Source organism: Salvelinus alpinus, chromosome 30 (genome assembly GCF_045679555.1).
Source record: "Salvelinus alpinus chromosome 30, SLU_Salpinus.1, whole genome shotgun sequence".
NCBI lineage: Eukaryota > Metazoa > Chordata > Actinopteri > Salmoniformes > Salmonidae > Salvelinus > Salvelinus alpinus.
In genome coordinates this window covers 39,876,766-39,893,331 of record NC_092115.1, presented here as the reverse complement: position 1 = coordinate 39,893,331, position 16,566 = coordinate 39,876,766, and the positions used below count along the sequence as shown (strand labels likewise).

The following is a 16,566-nucleotide window of genomic DNA, read 5'->3' as shown; positions in this document are numbered from 1 at the left end:
TGACATGCAAGCACACACACCCTAACCAGAAATAGGCCTGATATACTCACTACTGAAAGGTCTCGTTAAACTTGGGCGACCAGCTGTTGTTCTTGGACTTGGTGGCGTGCTTCCTCTTCTTGTCACTGAGGTGGGGACCGATGATGTAGACCTCCACGAAGGGACGGAAGATCCCCTGGGTCTGCCACTTAATGTCATTGGCAGCCACCACTGGGAGAGAGAAAGGGTTGTGTGTTTTTGCAGTGCATTTCAGAGAAGCTCAAGTCTAGTGCAATTATGTATGTAAAGCCTATCATTACCCCTACCTTATGCCCTCCCTTTCCCCATAACCCCCTCCATCTCCTTCCCCCTCACCCCCTCCCTCCATCTCTCACCTCTCACAGTGATCTTGTGTTCTCCAGTGTTGGGGTGGGTGAAGATCTCCACATGCATGACCACCTCTCCGATTGGCTCCTCCACTCCCGACCCTACCAGAGGTCAAGTGTTAACCGTGACATAAGACACAGCGTTGAGATCACTTCTGTTGACCAGAACACTCTGTGACCCCCGAAGTGTTGCAGTTGGTAGCAAGCAAGTTTAATGCACAATAAAGCAAAGGCAGGCTGATAAATCTGTCTCCACAATGCATGCTGTGTCGGTGTGTGTGTGTGTGTGTGTGTGTGTCTGGCTATGTCTAGACGTTGGGATCATTCCACCACTGGAATCCTCTCCTCCATTATCCATTCCCTGATTAAAACCTTTCATCCAAGTTTTATCGTCATGTGCACAAGTATGTGTCTGTGTGGCCTACAAGGGCTGGACAGATATCGGTTTAATCCGGTTAGTGTAAGGGTGCAGCAGTGCTTGGGCTGGCTGGCCCATAGCTACAGTAGGTTCAGAGCCAGGGTTAAAGCCTGCAGCTGGTTAGCACCAGACTGTAATTCTCCTGAAACACGCTGTTTACATTGAATGAGTATGGAGAGGGGGAGGGTCGAGGGGTGAGGCACTGGCAAAGGCACTTACCCTTCTCTGGAAATGTGTCTTCATTGAGGGTATACCTGACCCCCTTCCCTCCATGGACTAGCAGGGAGAGAGAAAAACGTTCAGCAGGATATCCCAGCTCACATGTATCGTTGTACCAAATCTCACGACCAGAGTTACCATTCACAGAGGCAGGCAGAGAGAGAGAGAAGTGAAGAGCCGGAGAGAGCCAGCCATCCAGACAGACAGAGAGAGTGTCGTACCCTGAGCGTTTTGGGAGAGGACAAACTTCCTGATGAGCTTGTCAGTGTGTTGTGTGTAGAGGGACAGGGCGTAGTGCAGAGACTTCAGGTCAGGACTCTTCTCCAGGAACGTCTTCTTCAGGCCCACCCCGCCCGCATGGAAGTATTGCTGCAGGGGGAGAGGCCAACAGGCATTGTTATTTATCCATAGAGACATAACATATTATACATTATGTAGGTTCATAGATGCTTATAACAAGTTATGAAGCTTTATACCTGGATGCTTTAAGTAAAGTGCATTTTATTTCAATGTACTACATAGTACTTAACACATACTACACATGTTATCCATCCTACAAAGTGTACATAATGTATACTGTACCTTAATAGTGTCCAATGCGAGCTCTATGACGGCACACTGTTTAGGAGTGAGAGCCTTGGCCTCCTCTCGCACCATGTGCTCCTGCGGGGCAGGGAAACAGAGACCGAGTTAGATAATGCGACAATGTAGTTAATACGACGCGCTACATGACAGGACTGCATTGTGTCTGAAATGTGCTGTAGAAAGGAAGTCATCCTAACGTGGCATCATTACCTTGAGCTTGGAGAGCTGGCCCAACTCCTTAGCTGCGTTCAGGATCAACTGAGTGCCCTGTGGAGGGGAGAGAGAAAGAGAGGTTGAGAGAGAGAGAGAGAGAGAGAGAGAAAAAGAAAAGAAAGAATGCGGTTGAGAGAGAGAGAGAAGAGTGTGATGACAGAAGAGGGAGTAGGATGTCGAGGGGAGAGTTTATACGTCGCTAAACGTAACATGTCACAATAAAGACAAAATCGGGGGGAAAAGGCATGTGCAGGAGAGATTTCAAATCCAGTACCGGGTTGTGCGGAAACCCCCAATCCATTCCACGCACAGGCAACACTTTAGCGGGAAGGACAAAAGATAAGACAGGAGGTAAGGGAGGAGAGTAAGGAGAAGAGTAAGGAGGGGTACGGCGCTGTATTGCAGTGGCACCGGGTCAGGTAACCCATCTGTCAGTCGTGCACCATGCGCCAATCTAAAATACAGGGGACGATCCTGACACTATTCAACTCACTCAAATCCACCCCTCGCCCCTACCTACTAGTCAATCGTGTAGATCTGGTGGGAGTGGACAGGTGCAAGCCTTATGGCCTTACTGCTTACACCAACCACATTTTTCTAGAGTTATACAAGTGGTGGGTAGGGTCTTGGGCTCAATCTGAGAAGGAGAGGTGGGTACATAGAGTAGCATGGGGGACAAGAAGAGTGATGCTGTGCTGTCGCAGGTAGCAGAGGAGCCTGTGTGTCCGGGCTGACACAGCAGACAGGGCGAAACACACACACACTACTTACTATCGCCTAAGGAGGAGAGAAAGAGAGGGTGGGGCGATGGCGAGAGAGAGGGGGGTCAATCTGAAGGCCCTTCTCAACCGATCAACAACCAGCAGGGAGTGGAAGTAACCATTCAATCGTCTACCTCTCATTCTAGCCAATGGGTATGTTCGCAACCTCGTATTCTAACCAGAACCTTAGATTTATGAACGAACGGTAGATTCAGTATTATACCAGAGAGAACGTACTGAAGAGTTCTGTGCAGGTTTGTAGACGTAGGAAAAAGTGTGTGTTACACTCACTGACTGGTCTGTGAATGGTGGGAGCACAATGCTTTTCTCCATAGTGTTGATAACCAGTTTCCACAGTTCCTTCAGCACTCTCTTCAGTACGGTCTTCTCGCAGATCTTAGCAAACAGCGACAGGCTAGGGAGGAGAGAATACACACATTTTAACACACAGAACAGAGAGTGTGTGAGTGTGAGTGTGAGTGTGTGTGTGTATCTGTGAGTGCATCTCTGGCCCTTTGTCTCACTTGGTGTCGAGGAAGTCCATGATGGGCTGCAGGACGTTGTCTGCGTCCCCGGCCACGCTGTTGTTGTCAGTAACAGTCTGTCCCTTCACCTGGCCCAGGATGTCGCCCATCTGCTTCACGTTCTCCTCAATATGGGGCTGGAAACTACACACCGACACAGCCATAAAAACCCACAACTCAGGGTCAAATTCATTACGCACCAAGGCGGAAGAAAACAGATTGAAAGAGGGAGTTCTGTTACATGTCCTAATGAATACTACCCTGGAAGCACCAATGCTTCAACTAAACAACTCCACACACACACACACACCTGACGGCAAATATCCTACTAAGGTCGTCCATGACGTTGTTGAGCTTTAATTGCAGGTCCTTCAGGAAGTCACTGGCCCCCACGTTAAGCTGGGGGCAGGAAGTAAGTGTCCTTAATACATGTATTTACATAGCAGGAAGTAAGTGCCCTTAATAATACATGTTTTTACATAGAAAATGACACTGTGGGCACAGCGCAATCATTACATTGTAGGTACACATTTTTACAATGATGTTGAGGTTGACAAACTCACATTTTTGCCTCCCATGGCCTCAAACATCTTCTCCAGCTGCACTCTCAGCTGCTGGATGTTATTGATGATGATACAAGGCTGAGGGGAAAGGAAGACACATAATTAGAGATCATCCCTTGCAACTTTGCAGAAGCTGTATGTCGCTGATACAAGCAGGCAGATAGATACAGCTTCTCTTTATCTTGATGATATGAGAGAGAGAGAGAGAGAGAGACAAAACTGTATCTTGCTGATCCAAGCAGAGGCAGAGCAGACAGACAGAGGCTCTAGGCTCAGTGTTGACTATAGATGAATCAGTCCACTGGGAGACTTGGTTTTCTGGGAGCCAGTCCAGCTTCTCCCTCTAAACCACAATCAGTTCTCATTCACTTACAGTACACATGCACGTGACGTTTCCCTAACCTACCACTTTCTCTTTCTCCTTGTTCCCGCACTGTTTGGGGAACTCTTTGGAAATGATCTCAGCATAGGACAGCAGGACATTGCCGATGGTCTGACAGAGAGAGGGAGAGACAGAAAGAAAGAAAGAGAGAGAGAGGGGGGGGTAGAGAGAGGGGTAGAGATAATGAGCATCTTCTGTATCGTTTAACCATGTTAGTGTTCAATCACAGCAGACCTCCACATTATATCATATTCATAAAGGCTTTTTGCAGTTACACATCATAGACCAACACAGTCTGAAATGTCAGCCATATTGGTAAGGTCAACAGGGAGAGTGGTACCTTGGCGAATCTCTTCATGTAGCTGCCTACGATCTGGGGGTCGGGACACTCTAGCTTGCGTATGATCTCAAAGCTCTGGTTGAGCTGGGAGAACACGTCCACCACCGAGCATGAGAACAGAGCATGCTCAGACGTTACCTGGAACTGTAGGGGGGGAGAAGAGGGGAGAGACCAGCGAAGGGGATGAGGAGTGTGGGGGATGAGAGGGAGAGAGGTGCCATGGCAGAGAAGAGAGGAACGGGGTAGAGGGAGATGGGAGAATGGACGAGAGGGGGGATTATATCAAGCACTTTGATATCTAACAAAAGTCACAAGTAATAGTGATCTGTAGTCTGTAGCGATCAAGACTGGGATCCCCACACTTCATAGAACAGGAGAGGGATGCCCCCTTTTTCGAGGCCATACATTTCATGTTATAAGCTAAAGATAGATGGCAAGGGCTGTTGAATTCTCTATGAATGAACAGTACGTGGCTGGTTCCTCTCTCCACACGAATGGTGTGGTGATTAGGGATATGATGGGGAGCAGAGCCCTCATTAACACCTCCTGTCATTAGCGGGGCATTGAGCGGTGTCGTGAAGGGGAGGGTGGCGGTGGGACTGGATTCCCGCTGACACAGGAAACAAGAAGATGCTGTGGGCGACAAACATTGGACCCCAAGGACCACAGGCGAATGAGGGGAGGGAACCTGCTCATCTGCGTCGACCAGTTCCTCGAGGGCTGCAGTGTGTGTTAGGTCTCATGTCTGTGTGTTATTGGCCATATATTCATTGTGCGGAGCCTCTAACCTGTCTCTTCCTCTCTCCCGGACCACTAGGTGCTGAGTAAAGGGAAGTACAGATGGGAGTGTGGTGGGAAGGACAGGGGAGTCATTTCTCTGTTGGGTGTTTACAGCATTCACAGTGAAATCACAGAGTAGACCTACATCAGTAGGATCTTTAGTACCTTGGACTTTATTTGAATCAATCCATCACTGTTCATTTGTAAAGGTACTTACGTTGAAGAGTTTTAAATCATTTCAATGAATCTCAAATGAGTAATAAACCTACAGTATCGATGATCGAGAAATGACTACGCAGTTACAATGACGATGTATGGTCGGGGCAAATAACAAAAAAAGGTAAATAGAAGCCTGTAATACAAAACATAGCCAATTTATTTTTGATATCTCAAGAGAGGAAACGGATGTGAATTTACCCCGTCCTTTGTGTCCCTCACTAGGGCACCGTGCAGGAAGTCTCTGGACACTTCCTCGTTCTCGTCCAACCACTGGATGACAAATGGCTCAAACCACCTATGAGATGGCAGAGAAAGGGTCCACAAAATCATCTCATTATGTGATAACAAGCACCCAAAATATATATTTTTATGGATTTTCCGTAAAAAAAGGAGCTGAATTAGATGAGATAAAGGACACTCACGCTGGATACTCAGGTACACGTTTCTGGAAGGTGGGCAGCTCTTTACAGTATTCGTTGTAGAGCCACTTAACCTTGAAGTGCAGGTTCATGTAATCAGCACTCTTACACAGCCGGTTCTTCTCATGCTCTGGGAAGCAGAGACAGGTTGGTAGCATTAGTTTAGGGACTTATTGATTGATACAACACACATATGAACACTCGCAAACACACACATACCCTCCATGGCATATCTCATGTCTTGAGCAAACATGTTCCACATGACCTCAGCACTGATGATGCCCACGTTCAGTTCCTGAGGAAACCTACAGGGGGCAGAAGAACAGTGTTCAGAGAGGGGGAGAGGGAGGGAGAGAGAGAGAGAGGAGAGAGAGACACACTCACTGGTTGAGACAGGGTGTGTAGGAGTTCTTGTCCTCTTCTATGATGGAGACGATGAGGGTGATGAGTTTGGACCAGAAATCCAAGTTCTTGATGCTGGGACCCTGCTCTTCTGGAACGTCAGCCTTAGCCTGGCGAGAGAGAGGGTCAGACACACACACAGAGATATGCATGCATACACATCACACAAACACCCAACCACACTCACAGGGTCTGTCTGGTACTCTCTGCCATAGAGTTCGTGGCAGTTGTTGAAGATGTATTCGTAGGTGGAGTTGAGACAGGCTTTGACACAGTCCTTCACCACCTGACTGGCCCTGGGGGGGCTCTGCAGCTCCTGGACCTGATCACACAGGAAGTTCAAAGGTCAGTTAGCTTAGCATTAGCATGCAGTGCATTTGGAAAGTATTCAGACCCCTTGACTTTTTCCACATTTTGTTACATTACAGCCTTATTCTAAAATTGATGAAATAGTTTTCCCCCTCAATCTACACACAATACCCCATAATGACAAAGCAAAAACAGGTATTTAGAAAAGTTGGCAAATTTGAAATATCACTTTTACACAAGTATTCAGACCCTTTACTCAGTACTTTGTTGAAGCACCCTTTGCAGCAATTACAGCCTCTAGTCTTCTTGGGTATGACACGACAAGCTTGGCACACCTGTATTTGGAGCTTCTCCCATTCTTCTCTGCAGATCCTCAAGCTCTGTCAGGTTGGATGGAGAGCATTGCTGCACAGCTATTTTCAGTTATCTCCAGACGTTAGATCGGGTTCAAGTCCGGGCTCTGGCTGAGCCACTCAAGGACATTCAGAGACTTGTCCCGAAGCCACTCCTGCATTGTCTTGGCTGTGTGCTTAGAGTCGTTGTCCTGTTGGAAGGTGAACCGTCGCTCAAGTCTGAGGTCCTGAGCACTCTGGATCAGGTTATCATCAAGGATCTCTCTGTACTTTGCTCCGTTCATCTTTCCCTCGATCCTGTCTAGTCTCCCAGTCCCTGCCACAGAAAAACATCCCCACAGCATGATACTACCACCATAATGCATCACCGTAGGGATGGTATTGGCCAGGTAATGCTTTCCTCCAAACGTGACACTTGGCATTCTGGCCAAAGAGTTCAAACTTTGTTTGGTCAGACCAGAGAATAGTGTTTCTCATGTTCTAAAAGAGTCTTTTATGTGCCTTTTGGCAAACTCCAAGCGGGCTGTCATGTGCCTTTTACTGAGGAGTGGCTTCCATCTGGCCACTCTACCATAAAGGCCTGATTGGTAGAGTGCTGCAGTGATGGTTGTCCTTCTGGAAGGTTCTTCCATCTCCACAGAGGAACTCTAGAGCTCTGTCAGAGTCACCATCGGGTTCTTGGTCACCTCCCTGACCAAGGACCTTCTACCCCGATTGCTCAGTTTGGCTGGGAGGCCAGCTCTAGGAAGAGTCTTGGTGGTTCCAAACTTCTTCCATTTAAGAATGATGGAGGCCACTGTGTTCTTGGGGACATTCGATGCTGCAGACATTTTTTGGTTCCCTTCCCCAGATCAGTTCCTCGACAAAATCCTCTCTCGGCTCTACGGACAATTCCTTCGACCTCATGGCTTGGTTTTTCCTCTGACATGCACTGTCAACTATGGGACCTTATATAGATAGGTGTGTGCCTTTCCAAATCATGTCCAATCAACTGAATTTACCACAGGTGGACTGCAATCAAGTTGTAGAAACAGCTCAAGGATGATCAATGGAAACAGGATGCACCTGAGCTCGATTTCGAGTCTCATAGCAAAGGGTCTGAATACCTCTGTAAATAAGGCATTTGTTTTTTTATACATTTGCAACATTTTCTAAAAACCTATTTTCGCTTTGTCATTATGGGGTATTGTGTAGATTTGAGGAAAACATTTTATTTAATACATTTTAGACGAAGGCTATAATGCTACAAATGCACTGTATATGGCTCATACACCTTAACTGGTGCTAAATGTTGCCTAACCCTCAAGAGCTAGCCTGATCAAACCATCCTGACCGCTGTGCTCTGGTTTTGTTTTACTGAATCCGTGTAGTGAAACAGAATGTAAGCTCGGGAGACCAGGGTGGTCTTCAGTGCCTACTCAAGAGCTAGCTTAGCAAGTAAGTCTATTTATGAATCCACATAATATATTGCTTCTTTCCTGGAATAAAATGTTAGCTGGTACAGGCCGGCTCTAGGACTTGAGGAAACAGATACGAAGAAGAAGAAGATGAATAGAGTTTTGTTCACCTTCATTCTGAAGAAGGTGATGCTGGTCAGTAGGTCTACAGTGGACTTGAGGTCCTGCAGCCTCTCAGGGCTACTAGCCGGGAAGTTATTCTACAAACACAAACACACTGATATATACTTGAAAACAGTGTAGAAACACAAACACTGTTACGAACAGTGATGTGTTCTTGAAAAACAGGATCAGATATCACAAGACTGGTAGAATAAACATGGCTAGTTGAAGGCCTATCTAACTTAGAATGTAATGTTTATTTTGCTAGAATAGACTACTATAAAATTATACTATCTCCTCCATCATGCCCTTCAACTTCTGGTCGAATAAAAGTAAAATATAAATATAATAATGTCAACTGCAAGAAAAGTATATCTAATGGCCTGTATACAGTGTCTTACAGATGGAACTGGAAGAATAAATCCAATTACACAAAACACAAAATATTCACAAAGAAAAACAACTAAAATAGAAAATGCCTATAATGGAATAGAGGACTAATCTAAAACAGTGACTTTCATACATAACACAATATAAACCAGTGTTTGTGTACAACACTTTTAAAAGTCTCTCAAAACACTGAACACACAATAGAAAACAGTGAAAGAAAAAAAGTTGACATTACCCTGTACATGGAAAGGTCAATCCTCAGGGAGTTGTGGAGTTGGTCTAGAAGTTTCACAAACCTGTCCTTCTACCCACACAGGACAAGATAAAACAGGATAAAAAATTGTAACATCATCTCAGCTGACAGTATATATATATATATACGTGTATATTTTGCTTATGTCAACCCAGGACAGGATCTAGCTTAGTTTGGTGTATCTGATTGGGCAGTTGGGGATGTAGGTTGGGCCACTGTTTGAAAATGGGGGTTGGAGGCTGTATTAGGGCAGAGGGCCCTCAGGACAGTGTTCCGGTTTTGAAACAACTTTCCTTTCTACTTTACCTGCACAGTTCAACATGTCATCTCTATCATATCCTTTAATCTCGAAGAAGACATTTCCATTCACAATTAATCAACACAGTTAATACGATTTTAAATGAAATAGCTTTTAATAAAATGTCAACCTAAAACAATAATGGTTGGTTTCCGGGACAGATTAAGTGTAGTCCTGGACTAAAGAGAATCTCCATTGAAATAGCTTTTAGATCCAAGACTAGGCTTAATCTATGTCTGGGAAACCACCCCTAAAAGTATACACTAATGAACTCACTCCAAAGTTGGATGCGGCGAAGCGGTCTGATGCTGAGACATTATTGGTGGACTGGGTGGTGTGAGCATAGTACGCATTGATGTTGGCCAGAAGGGTACTCATCACCGCGGGTACACCAGGGCACATGTACTTAGACGACAGGCATGCAAAATGGCTGTGGACACACACAATTTCATAATTATATTCATATTAACTGGGATTTTTAGGTATGAAACATGTTGTCGTTTGTCTGTCCAGTGTAGGTTGTAGCCCACAGTAGTCTCAAGTGTGTTGTATTCTGTATTGTTACATGTTATCACAGTCAAAAACAGAACGTCTGGGTTGACACACTGGTAGATGGTACATAATACTTGTTCTCTTAATGTAAGGTTAAAACCAGAGACATATATTTATTTAAGGGATAACCAACAAGGCGTTGTATGGAAAAATACTTTGCTAGAAATGTGTTCATTTGCAGGTAGAAATGTGTTCAGCATCCACCGAAGTAGCTCAGGAAATAATGCACGCTCTAGAATGCCCTTCAAACCAATCAGAAAAGGAGTATTCAACAGTAGTAGTTGTGGAATTGTTAGGTTATTTTACTCGTTGGTTATTACTGCACTGTCGGAACTAGAAGCACAAGCATTTCGCTACACTCGCATTAACATCTGCTAACCATGTGTATGTGACCAATACAATTAGATTTTAGCTCGATTTTCATAATAGCAAACTAGGATTGATGGGTTGGTTAGCTAAACTAGCAAGTCTGTTTGGTTACCAAAGCAACTACAGTAGCTATCTAGTAAACTTGCTAGATACTTCAGTGGATGTTGAATACATTTCTAGCGGCAAATGTGTTAAATTATAGCAATGGTCTGAAAGGGATAATCAACTCGGGGCTCTATGCGTTCTCTGGAAAATAATGCAAAGCCGTAGAGTGTCAGTTCCACTTTTATACAACTGGTTACCAACATATTCAAATAATAATTTACATATTTTCAATAAAAACGTTATTTTTATTAATTTATTCATACTATTTCATCCTTCCACAAGATATAGTCCTGACACAAATCTAGGGTTGCTACCCAAGCCGGCTGGTCATTTGTTCTATCGGTTTGGTTGCCAGAGACGCGACCCAGTCGTTCAGCCTTTTTGTTCTGTATCTATGGACGCGACCCAGTCGTTCGTTCTAAATGTTCCATTGCAATACTGGCTGGCAGCGTTCTTATCCCTTGCTCGCTAGTTAGCCAACTACGACTAACTTACAGTCACGTCAAACAGTGCAGCCAGAATAACAACAAAGTAGCTGCAGTTGCATTTGTTTAAACTGTTTTCTAGTGACATTTATTTGGATACATCCATAGCTAATGCTGCACGATTTCACCTGGTGTAGAAAATGTACTCTCTCATTAGGACACTGTTGTTCAGAAGAGCTAGCCAACAACACAGCTAACACAATCACTTCCAACTGAAGCTGGAAAGACTGCAAACTAGCTGCACTTCATTTTGCTTGACCTTTTTTCAATTGACATTTCTTTCTATATGTCAATACAAATGATGCCAGGTGATTCATGATTTTGACTGGCTGAGAAACACTGCCTGCCTGCCTGTCTGTCTGGACACTGGCTGGAATGCGGTTTTAACCAATCAGCATTCAGGGTTAGAACCACCCATTGTATAAATGTATTTATGTATAGCAATGTCTCTGGTTGAAACCAACTTCCAAACTCTCCGTATGTGTTCTGTATGGTGATGGTACTGACGTCATAGCCTGGTAGATGGACTCCACTCCGTAACGCATGGCAAACTCATCCACGATCTCCTGAGGAGTCTCCTCGAAGTACACCTTCCACGCGTCGTCTCCTTTGGCATCAGGTATCTTCACCACACCACTGTTCTGCTCCTCGGTAGTGTACTGGAACAGGTGCTTCACACACAGCCGGGAAAAACTGTTAGTGGTGTGTGTGTGTGTGTGTGTGAGGGGGTGGGGTTAGAGCGAGAGTGTGTGTGTGTGTGTGTGTGGTAGGTAAGGTAAGGTAGGTCTTACTTCGTGTAGACAGGTGTACTGGACATGGTAGGGAGCCACAGTCTCCTCTCCTTTGATCTCTACACTGATGTGCATCCGGATGGCTCCAGACACAGCCGACTTGTCTGTTCTCTTGTCTGCCAGAGGACACCAACACACTCACGTCAAGACATTCTATTGGGTTGACTTCTAATGCCCTCTTCTCTTCTGATCATTCTTTCCTTCTTCGTCTGTCCATTTCCTTCATCTCTCTCTCTCCTCTCCCACCCCTCTCTTTCCCCAAAACTCCCTCTCTATCACTCACCCAGGTTGTACCATACGTCCATCTCGCCGCTGAGTGTGCGGACCTCGATGATGGTCTGACCCAGGAAGTCATCGGACTCCCGTTTGAACTTCTGCTTCACCCTGGACTTGATGTCATCGTCTTCATCCCACACGCGTACCTTGATCCGGTCCGACGAGTTGTGGCATTCGCTACGAGATGACGAAATGATGTCAGACTTAACCACACATAGCCACACAGACCGACAGACACACACTCGCTGTACTCACAAGTGGAAGTTCTCATCCCAGACAGGGTTGAGGTTACCATAGATGGTCTTGGTCCTCTTCTTGGTCTTGCCCACCTGAACTGTGACGTAGGGATCACTGGAGCCGGTCTTGTCCTTGGCCTGAAGGCCCTGTGCACACTGCACTGAGAGACAGACACAGGTCACACCATTAGACTCTGGGCATACACCACGCAGAGTGTAGTAGCTAAATGGTTGTTTCAGTCTCCTTACTTAAATACACACCAAAAACACTTTGGATAAGAGCATATGCTAAAGAAAGTACTCAAAAGCAAACATGTAAAATATAATTTATTCTCTGTTTGGCAAAGGCAAGTCTACTGATGCACTGTTCCTACTGCCAGTCAGTAACCAACACCCCCTCATATTATACATTTAATCCCAACACCTACCAAATCTAATCTCAATCTCAATCTCAGTCCTTGTTTTACCAGTCATGCTGATCATGGCCGACCACTTGGACGTCCCATCGAGCACGCTCTGTTTGATCTGCTTCATCTGCGTGGCGTGCGTCGCCTTGACGACACTAAACACTTCCTGGATGAGCTCGAAGATTTCCGGTTTGTTCCTCTCTCTGATCTTCATCCTGTCCTTTAAAACCATGATGATGTTCTGGGTTCGGTCCTCTGCCCCATGCTTAGAACTCTTCTCCGCTGCCCCTGGGAGACGAGAGAGAGGGAGGGGGAGGATAGGGGTTAGCATATAGGAAAAGAGCCGAAAGAAAGGAGAGGAAAAAAGAGAGAAGAGAGAGAAGGGAGAGTGAGGCAATAAAAGTTAAAGGGCATGAAGGAGGGAGAAAGACAAGCAGAGAAAGATGGAGGGGGGGGAAATGAGGGAGAGAGAAAAGGGTATAGATCAATTCCCCCCCACTGCCACTGTGGCTCTTCATGATGAGTTCAGATTTTTTGTGGCCCCCAATCAAAGTTGCCCATCCCTGGTATAGATGGAGAATAGGAGATGGAGTGAGAAAAGAGGCAGTGAGGGTCATTTGGGTAAACCTTCAGAGTAAAGGCTCCTGAGGAATAGTGGGGAGAGGGGACAAGTGAGTAATAGGAGATAAAAGAGACAGTAGCGAATTGAGCTAAAAATCTAATCTTGGGGAATGTGAATTAGAGAAGTAATAAGGATGGAGGGACTGAGTCCAGGAGTGAGAGAGGAGAGAAACAGAAGGGATAACAGCCCATTACACAGGAGATAAATTGAAAAGGAAGAGGGGGGGAGAAAGAGAGAGAGGAGAGTAATGGGTATGTATTTCTCTCTGTATGTAGAGAGTGTAAGGAGAAAATATAGTGCGTGTGTAATGTAAAAATTAGATACAGTAGTTAGGACACACCTGCTCATTCAAGGGTCTTTATTTTTACTATTTTCTACTTTGTAGAATAATAGTGAAGACATCAAAACTATGAAATAACACATATGGAATCATGTAATAACCCAAAAAGTGTTAAACAAATCAAAATATATTTTATATTTGAGATTCTTCAAAGTAGTCACCCTTTGCCTTGATGACAGCTTTGCACACTTGGAATTCTCTCAACTAGCTTCATGAGGAATGCTTTTCCAACAGTCTTGAAGGAGTTCCAACATATGCTGAGCACTTGTTGGCTGCTTTTCCTTCACTCTGCGGTCCAACTCATCCCAAACCATCTCAATTGGGTTGAGGTCGGGTGATGGTGGAGGCCAGGTCATCTGATGCAGCACTCCATCACTCTCTTTCTTGGTCTAATAGCCCTTACACAGCCTGGAGGTGTGTTGGGTCATTGTCCTGTTGCAAAACAAATGATAGTCCCACTAAGCGCAAACCAGATGGGATGGCGTATCGCTGCTGAATGCTGTGGTAGCCATGCTGGTTAAGTGTGCCTTGAATTCTAAATAAATCAGACAGTGTCGCCAGTAAAGCACCTCCAAACCATCACACCTCCTTCCACGGTGGGAACCACACATGCGGAGATTATCCGTTCACCTACTCTGCATCTCACAAAGACCAGGCGGTTGGAACCAAAAATCACAAATTGGGACTCAACAAACCAAAGGACAGATTTCCACCAGTCTAATGTCCATTGCTCGTGTTTCTTGGCCCAAGCAAGTCTCTTCTTATTATTGATGTCCTTTAGTAGTGGTTTCTTTGCAGCAATTCAACCCTGAAGGCCTGATTCACGCAGTCTCCTCTGAACAGTTGATGTTGAAATTTGTCTGATACTTGAACTCTGTGAAGTATTTATTTGGGCTGCAATTTCTGAGGCTGGTAACTCTAATGAACTTATCCTCTGCAGCAGAGGTAACTCTGGGTTTTGCTTTCCTGTGGCGGTCCTCATGAGAGCCAGTTTCATCATAGCGCTTGATGTTCATCATAGCGCTTGATGGTTTTTGCGACTGCACTTGAAGAAACTTTCAAAGTTCTTGACATTTTCCAGATTGACTGACCTTCATGTCTTAAAGTAATGATGGACTGTCTTTCTCTTTGCTTACTTGAGCTGTTCTTGCCATAATATGGACTTGGTCTTTTACCAAATCAGGCTATCTTCTGTATACCACCCCTACCTTGTCATAACACAACCGATTGGCTCAAACGCATTAAAAGTAAAGAAATTCCACAAATTCACTTTTAAGAAGGCACACCTGTTAATTGAAATGCATTCCAGGTGACTACCTCATGAAGCTGGTTGAGAGAATACCAAGAGTGTGCAAAGCGGTCATCAAGGCAAAGGGTGGCTACTTTGAAGAATTTCAAATATAAAATAAATGTTCATTTGTTTAACACTTTTTTGGTTACTACATGATTCCACATGTGCTATTTCATAGGTTTGATGTCTTCAGTAGTATTCTACAATGTAGAAAATAGTAAAAATAAAGAAAAACCCTGGAATGAGTAGGTGTGTCCAGACTTTTGACTGGTACTGTATGTCAAATATATATATTTTTGCTCACATACACATGGTTAGCCGTTGTTAATGCGAGTGTAGCGAAATGCTTGTGCATGTGTTCGTGTGTGTGCACATGTGTGTTCCTTACTCTGCAGGCAGTCGGCATTGAGAAGGTCCTGGCACTTGTCGTGACATTTGACCCCGCACTCGGAGCACCTCATGCCCTGGCGGGCGATGCCCCACAGCAGTCCCTCACACTCGTAGCAGTAGGTGGGTGTGGTGGCCGTCCACACCTCAAAGTTATGGGGCGTGGTGCAGGAGATGGGGTAGATCAGAGCCTGTAGGGTCTTCTTGTACACATGACTCTTCTGCAGAAGGGATGGAAGGAGAGGGGGGAGAGAGAGAGCAAAAAAGAGAGGGAGAGAAAAAAGGCAGAGAGAGAAAGAGGCAGAGAGAGAGAGTGGCAGAGGGAGGAATATGGTATTAATTATACATGCACACTGCCTGATGAAGGCAGCTAGCTGCCAAAAACCTTGGTTGTTTAATAAATCAATTGCATTTCAGCACTAAATAGTGTGGTCGGCTACATATTATTTTCAAAGTGTTATGTTCCGCAGGTGAAAATTGCCCCTTGGGGATGATAATAATAAAGTTGATTGAAATGAGAATTAAACTGAATGGATATTCTTTAGCTGTGCTGAGGTCATAAGTTGTGTGACCCACCAGGTCCTCATTGCCAAGGGTGCTGCAGGCCATCGCCGTGGTGATCCCAGCCTTCCGAGCGTTCTGAGAGGCCATAGACTGGAGGGGGGGGGGGAATAGAGATCAAGAAAGGGAGGGAGGGAGAGAGAGAGTAAATGATACATTTAATTTGAGTCTTGAACCTACATGACCAAAAGTATGTGAAAATCTCATTCCAAAATCATGGGCATTAATATGGAGTTGCTCCAGCCTCGACTCTTCTGGGAAGGCTTTCCTCTAGATGTTGGGACATTTCTGCATGGACTTTCTTCCATTCATTCACAAGAGCATCAGTGAGGTTGGGCATTAATGTTGGGCGATTAGGCTTGGCTCGCAGTCAGCGTTCCAATTCATCCCAAAGGTGTTCGATGGGGTTGAGGTCAAGGCTCTGTGCAGGCCAGTCAAGTTCATCCACACCGATCTCGACAAACCATTTCTGTTTGGACCTCGCTTTGTGCACGAGGGCATATTCATGCTGAAACAGGAAAGGGCGTTCCACAAACTGTTGAAACAAAGTTGGAAGCACAGAATTGTCTAGAATGTCATTGTATGCTGTAGCGTTAAGATTTTCCTCACTGGAACTAAGAGGCCTAGCCCGTACCATGAAAACAGCCCCAGACCATTATTCCTTCTCCACCAAACTTTACAGTTGGCATTATGCATTCGGGCAGATAGCGTTCTCCTGGCAGCCGCCAAACCCAGATTCGTCGGTCGGACTGCCAGATGGTGAAGCGTGATTCATCACTTCAGAGAACGTGT

The 16,566-nt window shown here is 45.2% G+C and overlaps 1 protein-coding gene across 1 annotated transcript in view; it reads right to left on the bottom strand.

Moving 5' to 3' along the window:
• The window catches only part of LOC139560331 (protein unc-13 homolog A-like), an 83,692-nt gene that overhangs the window by 9,891 nt on the left and 57,235 nt on the right, over positions 1–16,566 (bottom strand). Inside the window, exons 15-41 of the mRNA XM_071376995.1 lie at positions 15,790–15,867; positions 15,215–15,434; positions 12,634–12,861; positions 12,186–12,327; positions 11,938–12,107; positions 11,655–11,770; positions 11,371–11,534; positions 9,629–9,782; positions 9,037–9,105; positions 8,420–8,509; positions 6,378–6,512; positions 6,173–6,300; positions 6,008–6,093; positions 5,792–5,918; positions 5,568–5,664; positions 4,371–4,514; positions 4,055–4,141; positions 3,649–3,726; positions 3,396–3,484; positions 3,086–3,229; positions 2,853–2,976; positions 1,798–1,854; positions 1,585–1,665; positions 1,224–1,371; positions 1,003–1,059; positions 375–467; positions 51–210 (exon numbers count right to left, since the gene is read on the bottom strand). Coding sequence (XP_071233096.1) covers positions 51–210; positions 375–467; positions 1,003–1,059; positions 1,224–1,371; positions 1,585–1,665; positions 1,798–1,854; positions 2,853–2,976; positions 3,086–3,229; positions 3,396–3,484; positions 3,649–3,726; positions 4,055–4,141; positions 4,371–4,514; positions 5,568–5,664; positions 5,792–5,918; positions 6,008–6,093; positions 6,173–6,300; positions 6,378–6,512; positions 8,420–8,509; positions 9,037–9,105; positions 9,629–9,782; positions 11,371–11,534; positions 11,655–11,770; positions 11,938–12,107; positions 12,186–12,327; positions 12,634–12,861; positions 15,215–15,434; positions 15,790–15,867 — 3,266 coding nt within the window. The remainder of the gene's footprint in view (positions 1–50; positions 211–374; positions 468–1,002; positions 1,060–1,223; positions 1,372–1,584; positions 1,666–1,797; positions 1,855–2,852; positions 2,977–3,085; positions 3,230–3,395; positions 3,485–3,648; positions 3,727–4,054; positions 4,142–4,370; positions 4,515–5,567; positions 5,665–5,791; positions 5,919–6,007; positions 6,094–6,172; positions 6,301–6,377; positions 6,513–8,419; positions 8,510–9,036; positions 9,106–9,628; positions 9,783–11,370; positions 11,535–11,654; positions 11,771–11,937; positions 12,108–12,185; positions 12,328–12,633; positions 12,862–15,214; positions 15,435–15,789; positions 15,868–16,566) is intronic.